The sequence below is a fragment of the Macaca mulatta genome, chromosome 15, assembly GCF_049350105.2.
Source record: "Macaca mulatta isolate MMU2019108-1 chromosome 15, T2T-MMU8v2.0, whole genome shotgun sequence".
NCBI lineage: Eukaryota > Metazoa > Chordata > Mammalia > Primates > Cercopithecidae > Macaca > Macaca mulatta.
Window position 1 is genome coordinate 24,957,269 of NC_133420.1, and position 11,227 is coordinate 24,968,495.

Below are 11,227 nucleotides of genomic sequence, written 5' to 3' on the forward strand. Positions count from 1 at the left end.
AACAAGGTATGCCTGAGGAAAAAGAAAAAAAAGTTGCAAAATACCATAGTATGACCTTACTCTGGAAAAAGAAAACAAAGTTGAAAAAATAGGATAGTGTTTCCCTAGATTCTTTATCTAATAGAATCTCCAAAAGTTAACATCATACATAGTATAATTATTGAAACTATTGACACAAATACTACTAATACGAATTAATAGACTTTACTCAAATTTTGTCAGTTGTCCCATTCATGTCCTTTTTTTCTTTTTTGAGACGAAGTCTCACTCTTGTCCCCCAGGCTGGAGTGCAGTGGTGTGATCTCTGCTCACTGCAACCTCCGCCTTCCGGGTTCAAGCGATTCTCCTGCTTCAGCCTCCCAGTAGCTGGGATTACAAGTGTGCGCCACCACACCTGAGAAATTTTTGTATTTTTAGTAAAGACGGGGTTTCGCCATGTTGGCCAGGCTGGTCTCGAACTCCTGACCTCAGGTGATCCACCCGCCTTGGACTCCCAAAGTGCTGGGATTACAGGAGTGAATCACCGCTCCCGGCCCCATGTCGTTTTTCTATACCAGGAGCCAATTCCGGATTTCACATTACGTTCCTGCTCTGGCACCCAGGCTGACATCCAAGTCCTGGGTGGAGCGATCCTCCCGCCTTAGCCTCCTGCTTAGCTGGGACTACAGGCGCGCGCCACCACTCCTGGCTGCTGTTGCTTTAAAATGGTGAAACCCCGTCTCTACTAAAAATACAAAAAATTAGCCGGGTGTGGTGGTGGGCGCCTGTAATCCCAGCTACTCTGGAGGCTGAGGCAGGATAATCCCTTGAACCCGAGAGGCGGAAGTTGCAGTGAGCCGAGATCGCGGCACTGCACTCCAGCCTGGGCAACAAGAGCGAAACTCAGTCAAAAAAAAAAAAAAAAAAGAAATTATTTTAATCTACGCCCTGTACTTGAGGGATTTGTGTTCTCGGGCAAATTACCAAATGTCTCTGAGTCACTTTTCCGTCAAATAGACGTGATGCGATGAAGAACCAATAAAATTTGGAATGGCTTCGGAAACTTCGAAGGGAAGTGAATACATTTTTCTTTTCTTTTTTCTTTTTCTTTTCTTTCTTTTTTTTTTTCTTGAGACAGTCTCGCTCTGTCGCCCAGGCTGGAGTGCAGTGGCGCGATCTCGGCCCACTTCAACTTCCGCCTTCTGGGTTTAAGCGATTCTCCTGCCTCAACCTGCCGAGTAGCTTGGACTGCAGGCGTCAGCCACCACGCCTGGCTAATTATTGTATTTTTAGTAGAGACGGGGTTTCACCGCGTTGGCCAGGCTGGTCTTGAACTCCCGACTTTAAGTGATCCGCCCGCCTCGGCCTCCTAAAGTGTTGGCATTACAGGCGTGAGTCCCCGCGCCCGGCCTGTGAATACATTTTTCTTATTGTTTGACGCTGGGCCATACAATTCACTTTTTCGTTGTCCAGATTAAAACCAAAACAAAGCAATTAGGAGCGCGTTGTTGTCGAGGTGTTTTGTTCCAAGGTAGGACCCGTAGCTTCTCCGCCGTCCCGCAGCTTGGAGTAGCAGCTTCTGATTGGACAATGCGCGTCCGCCACGACGCAGGAAGGCCGCCTCATTGGTCCGCGCAGTCGGGCTCCGGCGGCTTGTCTCTTTAGCGCTCAGGGCGCTGACCCACTGCTCTTCCTCTTAAGTGAGTGCTCCATTTCTTCCGACGCCCGGAGCTGCTGGCCCAAAGGGATCCGGAGCGAGCTAGGCCGGGTAACTGCATTGGGGTCCACTGGGAAGCAGCAGCGGCCGTGGACTACGGGAGGGAGTGGGGTTGGCGAGCTTGGGTAAAATTCCCTCTTCGCGCTGTCTCGACTCCCAAGGTCTCCGCGTCTTCCTCGTCCCCTTTCGTCTTCTGGCTCCACCTCCCTCGGGCTCTTCCAGGTTTCCCCCAAAAGCTCCACACACCCCTCCGCTTCCCTTCCGGGGGCCCCGCCTCCTCTGCTCTTGTCTCCACGGGGCTCGCCCTCGTCTCTTCCCCGCAGCGGTCCCTCCCTCAGGAGCGCAACTCCTTCCCTCCTCTCCGCCGCCGGTGTGCCCCTCGCTTGGCCCATTCCTGGTACCTCCTTGTCCCTTAAGTTTGGTGTTGTCCCTTCCTGGCACCTCCACCTCTCTCTCCATGATCCCTGTCTCCTTTGCATCTGACTGCTGTAGTCCTCCGATTCTCCCGTTGACCCAGGCTGCTGGTTTAGCAAATTGTGCAGGGGCATTGTGCTGGGCGTTGGGGATGGAGACAGTGACTAGAGGTCCCTACTTTCAAGAACTACTTGCCCCGTGGGAGAGAGTCACTTTGTAAATGGGGTATGATAGGCCTGGTGATAAGTCTTTAAGGCAGCATAATGTAGGACTGCTTAGCGGAAGGAGTACTAGAAGGGTTCCTCCCCGCCAGCCGCGTTCTTGCTGACTTCTCAAGCAGGCCTCTGGGGGCTAAGCTGCATCTTTTCATCAGAATGCCCTTGGCTGCTTCTGATGCAGAAGCCTGGTCCTTTATTATTTTAGTTTTTATTTTTGAGACAGAGTCTCGCTCTGTCTCCCATGCTGGAGTGCAGTGGTGTGATCTCGGCTCACTGCAACCTCTGCCTCCCAGGTTCACAGGATTCTCCTGCCTCAGCCTTCCCAGTAGCTGGGATTACAGACGCCCCCCACCACATCTGGCTTTTTTTTTTTTTTTTTTTTTTTACCAGTAGAGACAATTTCACCATGTTAGCCAGGCTGGTCTCGAATTCCTGGTCTCAAGTGATCCTCCCGCCTTGGCCTCCCTAAGTGCTGGGATTACCAGCGTGATCCAGGCCATCATGGTCCTTTAAACCCTTGGGAGTTATTAAAATTTTTGTATGGGCTCTTCTTTTAACCTGTCAGAATAGGTAGGGTTTCAGAGACCATCCATCCAAGCCCTCAGGGTGTTGTCTGAGAGGTTGAAGGCTGCAGTGACAGAGGGTGATTGCCTAGACAAATAGTGACTCAGCATTGTACTCTTGGTGCCTCTTTTTGAAGTTTTTCCAGAGGATAGTTACCCACTTTTTCAATTAGGCAGCAGTCTTAGCTGGTGGGAAAACTAAAAGCACAGATAAAACCACTACTCAGTAGATTCCTCCAAGCCAGTGCAGGTGGCTTGTACACTTACTCAGACGAGAGTAATTTATACCTCAGGCTTTTGGAGTCAGGAATCTCTGGGGTCTGGTCCCAGCTCCACCATTCGCTGTTAAGCTTGGTGAAGATACTTCCTTTATCTGAGCTTCAGTTTCACCTTCTGTTAAACAGGGTGATAAACCCTAACACACAGGGTAATGGTAGGGATTTGTTAAGATTCTGGTTATGAAAATAATCACTTTTAGTGTGCTGTAAATTGCAGTATCTCAGCACAGGCGAGCCCCCTATGCTTCAGATTCATGTCTGTCTAGCTCAAATCAGCAAAGAACCTGATATGCTTTCTTTTTTCAGGCACCATGACCACCCTTGATGATAAGTTGCTGGGGGAGAAACTGCAGTACTACTACAGCAGCAGTGAGGATGAGGACAGTGACCACGAGGACAAGGATCCAGGCAGAGGTGCCCCGGCCAGCAGTTCTGTTCCTGCAGAGGCTGAGCTGGCAGGCGAAGGCATCTCAGTTAACACAGGTACTGAGAAACGCTGGGCTCTGGGAACAGGCTTAAAAAAATGTACATTAAATACATATTAATTAGAAGTCTCCTGATCATTTTTAACTCTGGTCCCACTTTCAGAGATAATCTAGTCTTTTCATTATGTGTGCTTCTAGGCTTTTAGTGCACAATACAAATGTATCTGCATAGCAGCATGGTAGTGAACACAGACTGGCCTGGATTTGAATCCTGCATCTCATATTAATAGTTTGATATCTCATAAATCACAAGTATGAGTATATGGGTAGTACAAATTCCTAAAAATGGCATATTTACACTTGTACCTTTTAATATTGTCAAATTGCTATCAGTTGAGGTGGCAGTAATTTATAGTTTAATCAGCAATCTGTGTTTCTCCATATACTTGTCCTGCTACTGTGTTATGAAACTCATTGATCTTTGTTATTGTAGTAATTCATTGTAGGTTTATTTCTGCCCCTGCCACCTTTTTTTTTTTTTTTTTTTTTTTTTTAAAGGCAAGTTCTCACCTTGTTCAGGCTGGAGTGCCTTGGTGCCATAATGGCTCACTGCAGCCTCAACCTCCTGGGCTCAAATGATCCTTTTGCCTCAGCTTCCATGAGGTTCCTTTCTTAAAAAGCTGGGACCACATGTAGCTGGGACCACAGGCGCTTGCCACTGTGCCCAGCTAATTTATTTATTTATTTTTTGTAGAGATGGGGCCTCACTTTGTTGCCCAGGCTGGCCTCACACTGCTGGCCTCAATCAATCATCCTGTCACAGCCTCCCATAGTCATGAACCAATGCACCGGGCCCATATGTCTTTTGAAGAGGGAACTTAAACTTCTTTTCATAATTTTAAGAGAGATTTTTATATCCTTTGCTCATTTAAAAAATTACATGATTAGTCTTTTTTTCTTGGGGAACTATAAAGGAAATTAATCTGTGATATGAGTTGTAAATATTTCAGTTTCTTGTTGTCTTTTGACTTTATGTTCTTTTCCTGAATGAAAAATTTTATTTTTATGTACTTAAAAGTATTTTATAGTTTTTTAATTTTGCTTTTTACTTAAAAGGCTTTTCTTCACCCTACTTTATAAAGGGCCTCACTTTGCTGTATAAAAAGGTTCTCCTGGCTGGACACAGTGGCTCACGCCTGTAATCCTAGCACTTCGGTAGATCGAGGCGGGTGGATTGCCTGAGCTCACGAGTTCAAGACCAGCCTGGGCAACACAGTGAAACCCTGTCTCTACTAAAATACAAAAAATTAGCTAGGTGTGGCGGCATGCGCCTGTAGGGCCAGCTACTCAGGAGGCTGAGGTGGGAAAATTGCTTGAACCCTGGAGGCAGAGGTTGCAGTGAGCCAAGATCATGCCACTGTACTCCAGCCTGGGCAACAGAGTAAGACTCTGTCTCCAAAAAAAAAAAAAAAAAAAGTTCTTCTATACTTTTCATTAGTATTTTTGTAATTTCATTTTTTACACTTAAGTATTGATTTCTGTGGAATTCACTTTGATGCAGGGTGCAGTAGGGCTCCAGTTTAATTTTTTTTAGATTGCTACTCAGTTGTTTCAGTACCGCTTAGTGAATAAGCCATCTTTATTTTCTTGAGATGTCACTTTTATTATGTACTGAATTTATCTGTTTATGTTGAGTCTTTAGCTGTACTCTGTAGTCTCTTCCATTGATTGGTCTTTTACTGGGCTGTGTCATACTGTTTTTAATTATTGTAATGTTATATTTTAGTATCTGGTAAGGCTGGACCCTCTTCAATTAACCTTTGCTTTATTTTTTCCAAAGGAAATTTAGGAGCTGGACACATATATGTGTTCATGTATTTTCATTGGGAATACATTAAATATATAGATTAATTTAGGGATAATTGGCACTTTTGTGATGTTGAGTATGTCTGTTCAGGAACATGGTATTGTGTTTCTATTTATTCAAATCTTTCAAGTATTTTTTGGGAGCATTTGAAAGTTGTCTTCATATAGATTTATTTTTTTCTGTGGTAACAAAAGACTCCAAAGCTTTAGTGGCTTATGACAACAAAGGTTTATATCTCATTCATGTTACATGCAGCCTATAGGTCAATGGCAGCTCTGCTTATGCTTCATATGTTCTTTCATCCAGGAGCTAGGCTGAAGGAGTAACAGCCTCCATTTGGCTGTGTTCCTGTATTTGGGACACACCGTTTTCATGGTGAAGCATAGAGAGCAAGAGAGGAGCTGCTGGAAACATGGAATGACTCATGCACGTCATACTTTTTGTTTTGCTCAGACGTGGCATACTTCATGTTTGCTCACAATCCTGTTGGCCAGCAAGTCACATAGTCAAGCCCAGCATCAATGGGCTGGGGATATATGTACGCATCCCACAGGAGGTACCATAAGTCACATAGCAAGGGGCAAGGACATATAAGTCCTTCAGCAGCACAGGGCGTGGTGGGGGTTAAGGGTAGCTTGAATAACAGAACAGTAATACTACCTGCCACAATCTTGTTATAAAAAATTCAGAGGCCAGGTGCGGTGGCTCACACCCATCATCCCAGCACTTTGGGAGGCCAAGACGGGTGGATCACCTGAGGTCAGGAGTTGGAGACCATCCTGGCCAACATGGTGAAACTCCGTCTGTACTAAAAATACAAATATTAGCTGGGCATGGTGGCGCATGCCTGTAGTCCCAGCTACTCGGGAAACTGAGGCAGGGGGATCGCTTGAACCCAGGAGGCGTAGGTTGCAGTGAGCCGAGATCACGCCATTGCACTCCAGCTGGGGCGACAGAGTGAGACTCCATCTCAAAAAAAAAAAAAAAAAAAAAAAAAATTCAGATAATATAGAAGTACAGAAAAAAAATGTAAAAGATCTCTGTCACCAGCCCCTTAGATCCTACTACCTGGAGACAACCACTGTTCACAGTTTACAGATCCTGCAAGCTCTTTTTCTATGAACGTACAAGTGTATACACAAACATGTATGCATGTCTATGTACATAAATTATGTACATACATACAGTTCTTTTTTTATAGAAACTAGAGGATTATACTATGATATTCTTCATTTTGCTTTTGTAATAACCTGATATATTTGGAATATCTTTAATGGCAGGAAACATAGAGCTGCTTTATTCTAAGAGTTGCTTTATTTTCCTTTGAGTCGGTAGATTATAATTTTTTAAACTCATCTCCTAATGTTGGGCATTAGCTTGGCCCTTGTTGCAGACTGTTGCAGGGCACATCATTGTGTAATAGCCACTCTGCCCCGTGGCAGAGTGCACAGAGTCCCTATGATAATTGTGCAATAGATGAAGCAAACTTCAGGCAGATGTTTACTCCTACCTACAGGTGTGAGCTGGTCCATAATTCCTTGCCCATTCTCCTTGGTCACATCCGTGTTCACCCTACTCAGGCCCAAAAGGTGTGATCAATGACTGGCGCCGCTTCAAGCAGTTGGAGACAGAGCAGAAAGAGGAGCAGTGTCGGGAGATGGAAAGGCTGATCAAGAAGCTGTCAATGACTTGCAGGTCCCATCTGGATGAAGAGGAGGAGCAACAGAAACAGAAAGACCTCCAGGAGAAGATCAGTGGGAAGGTAATTAGCAGTACCCAGGCTTTTCTTAGAGGCTGCTGTGGCTGCTAGAGCTGGGTGAGTGATTCAAGAGGTGGAGGATGCTTGATTTGACCTCCAAGAAGTTGTGCAGTGCAGGAGAAATCATAGAGCCCTGTCAAAACTCAAACACACCCAGTTTTGAATCTCAGTTCTGCTACTAGTGACTGTGGGAAAGTCTCTTCCCTTCTGAATCTAGTGTTTCAATGGTTAAATGATGTCAGTATCCTCCCCGTACAGGGCTATGTGGTTAATATGCCCATCACAGTGTCTGGCCCATTGAAAGTGCTCAGTAAATTTTAGTTTCCCTTCTTTTATTGAGGTTTTATCTTGGGCCAGAAATAACCCTCTGAGGGTGGTGGTATTATCCCCTTCTTACAGATGATAGAAGCAATGCTTAGAGGGCATTAGAGACTTGTTCAGGGCAATGCAACTGGTAAATTCTAGTAGGAGCTAGGGTTCTAACCCAAATATTCCTGTTTTTTCCATGATGTTGCTGTTTCATTTGAAGCCTATTCATGAGAATTTATTCTAAGGAGGCATTATAATAAGCAAACAGACACTCTGGAAGATATTTGGAAGTAGGTCCCTGATTTTTTGTTTTTTTTTTTTTTAATAGAGACAGGGTCTCTGTTGCCCAGGCTGGTCTAAGAACTACTGAGCTCAAGTGACCCTCCCACCGTATCCTCCCAAAATGCTAAGATTACAGGTGTGAGCCGTGGTGTCCGGCCCCTGATGGCCTCTTATCCTATCAGTATTAAAAGGGATTCACTGTTTCCCTGGATGCCCTCTGACTGCGGATGAATGTCTGTGAGTGCCTGAGATCATTTAGTTATGGCCCAAAGCTAAAATACCATACAGGATCAGGGAGCAAATAAGAGGATTAAGCTGGGAATCATTCACCTTGACCAGGAGGCTGATTTTAGGACATGACACTTAGCCAAAGACTTCAGTAGGTCAGAAGAAGCCACTGTGGTAGACCGAGTTGAAGTGGAGGGCTATGAGATGGGAGGAACATTGGCAATAAGTAAAATAGTGAACTCAGAATGTTGCTGGTTATGATACAGTCACAACATGTGTTCTGATCTAGTGTGGTCTCTTAATCTATGCAACATTGGGCAGAGTTAGGATTTATGAGAGGAGCGGGGATGTCTTGTTGCACCGGGGCAGAGGGAAGATGCTTTCATAGCTTGAGCTGTTTCTCGGGCATTGTGCGTTCTGCTCACAGCTGCTTCCTGATACCGAGGTGAGAGGCCAGAATGAGGCAACATCATATCATCACATGAATCAGTCTTGAGAGAGGCTGTTCCTGTCCTGCTGATTTATCTACAGTAGAACAGAACTGGAAACTGTCTGGCAGAATTAGGGAAGTGGTTAAGCAAAGTGACACATTATATATGATTTCATAAAAATATTTGGAAACATGAGGAAATACTTATAATCATGCTAAGTCTCGAAAGCAGGTTATAGCTTAATTGGTACACCCACAGCTGCTGCTATAAAAGCAAAACTATTTTAGTATGACTGGTAATAAAAAGAATTTTTAGAGTCCATATGACTGTGTGTGTGTGTTTGGGGATGGTGTGGGGCAGGGGTTTTGAGAGTTCTTTCTAAAATTCTGTAATGTCTTGTTATCTTTCCAAAAAAAAAAAAAAAACACGGTAGATAAAATATTGTCAAGACTGACAAAAAGTAAAAAGCTCATGAAGTGAGATTATATGATGCACCTATTTGGACTGAGAGGCAATGTGATATTGTAGTTAAAAACATGGGTTTTAAAAATCTAGTTCGAGTCCTGGTCTTATGCTTACTGGGTTAACTTGTTCAAATAATGTCAAGTTTTGGAACCTTGTTTATAAAGTGGGGCTATTAAAAGCCCCTTCCCGATGGAGTTATGGAATTCAGTGAGATATAATGCATGTAGAATACTTAGCATGGTGCCTCATATATTATCAGCATGTAGTACATGTTAACTGTTTTATTGTTATATGCTTTTCTGGAGCAGGGTATCCCCCTGTCGCCCAGGTTGGAGTGCAGTGGTGTGATCTTGGCTCACTGCAGCCTCTGCCTCCCAGGTTCAAGTGATTCTCGTGCCTCAGCCTCCCGAGTAGCTGGGACCACAGGTGCACACCACCATGCCCAGCTAACTTTTTTTATTTTTTATTTTATTATTATTATTTTTTTAGGAGAGATGGGATTTTGCCATGTTGGCCAGGCTGGTCTTGAACTCCTGACCTCAAGTGATCCACCCGTCTCCCAAAGTGCTAGGATTACATGCGTGAGCCACCACACCCGGCCCATATTAACTGTTGGATCACGAGTGTTCAGTTTTCATATTTATGCTCACTTGCTGGTCCTGCTGCAGATGACTCTGAAGGAGTTTGCCATGATGAATGAGGACCAAGACGATGAGGAGTTTCTGCAGCAGTACCGGAAGCAGCGAATGGAAGAGATGCGGCAGCAGCTTCACAAGGGGCCCCAATTCAAGCAGGTTTTTGAGATCTCCAGTGGAGAAGGGTTTTTAGACATGATTGATAAAGAACAGAAAAGCATTGTCATCATGGTTCATATTTATGAGGATGGCATTCCAGGGACCGAAGCCATGAATGGTTGCATGATCTGCCTTGCCGCAGAGTACCCAGCTGTCAAGTTCTGCAGGGTGAAGAGCTCAGTTATTGGTGCCAGCAGTCGGTTCACCAGGAATGCCCTTCCTGCCCTGCTGATCTATAAGGGGGGTGAATTGATCGGCAATTTTGTTCGTGTTACTGACCAGCTGGGGGATGATTTCTTTGCTGTGGACCTTGAAGCTTTTCTCCAGGAATTTGGATTACTCCCAGAAAAGGAAGTCTTGGTGCTCACATCTGTGCGTAACTCTGCCACCTGTCACAGTGAGGATAGTGACCTAGAAATAGATTGAACTGATAATCTAGTTGCATAGATTTCTCATTGTTTGGGTTGGAATACATATGTCATTGTTTATTTTTGTTCCTTCTTTGTCTTCTGGCTTTTCAGCTGTTCTTTGTAGTCCCTTTTATTATGTGTAACATCAAGAAATTCTTAGATTAAATCAGAATGCTGAATAACCTTGTAGCCAGCAATAAGGTGACTTACAATTGTATAAACAGGAAGCCAGGCTTTTGAACTGTTTACTTAAGATTCTCTGGCAAGACATCTCTGTTATTGTTTCCAGTCAATATTTACAAAGCATCCTAAAAACAATGTCTTGGAAATTGTCTTCAGATGATCTCAGAGGTTTCTGCCAAGTCCGAGAGTATAATTCTGTAGGTAGTGTGTGTTATTTGCAGTGTAAATAATGCATTTTCTTAATCAAATGATTGTAAATTATATTTACTTGTAATCAGTTCCATAGCTCTAGACGGTGGTTAGATTTTTTTTTCCCCCCACTGGGGTCTTGTTTAAAGGTGTGAGTCACCGCACCCGGTCCTGAGGGGTGGCCTCTGCTGCTGGATTTGATGTCGTCCTCCAGCATGACTAAGTCTGGAACAGCAGGAAGGGTCGATGCTTACTGACTTGCTGATGTTGGAAGACGAGTGGTTTATGGATTTAAACATCAGAGCTGGAGTGGGGCTGGAAATCTTTGTAAAGGAGGATCTTTTGGTAAGATGCCCCGCTTGTCTTTGTCTCTTTTTTGTTTAACAAGGTAACTTTTTGTTTAACCTAGATTTTTTTTTAAAACTTTTTTTTTTTTTTTGCATATTGGAAAAATAATTCATATTCAGTAGAGGAAAATTGACCAAAACAGAAGCAAAAAATAAGAAAATTAAAATATCCTACTACCTACTACCTAGAATAAAACACTATTTATATTTTGGTCTATTTCCTGCCAAGGTGTTTTCTGTGTATACGTGGATATTTTGTTTGTTTTTAAACAAAACGATGGGATCATTCTGAACATACTGTTTTATAGTATGGTCAGCTAATAATATATCAGACCTTTTTTCATATTATCAAATATTCTGCAACTTTTT

At 43.9% G+C, this 11,227-nt stretch overlaps 1 protein-coding gene across 1 annotated transcript; it reads left to right on the forward strand.

Moving 5' to 3' along the window:
* Positions 1-1,619: 1,619 nt before the first annotated feature.
* On the forward strand, positions 1,620-10,844 carry PDCL (phosducin like). The gene is given in 4 exon segments (NM_001257666.1): positions 1,620-1,747; positions 3,476-3,652; positions 7,042-7,223; positions 9,604-10,844. Coding segments are annotated over 3 exon segments (906 nt in total). The 5' UTR covers positions 1,620-1,747; positions 3,476-3,480; the 3' UTR covers positions 10,156-10,844.
* The last annotated feature ends 383 nt before the right edge of the window (positions 10,845-11,227 follow it).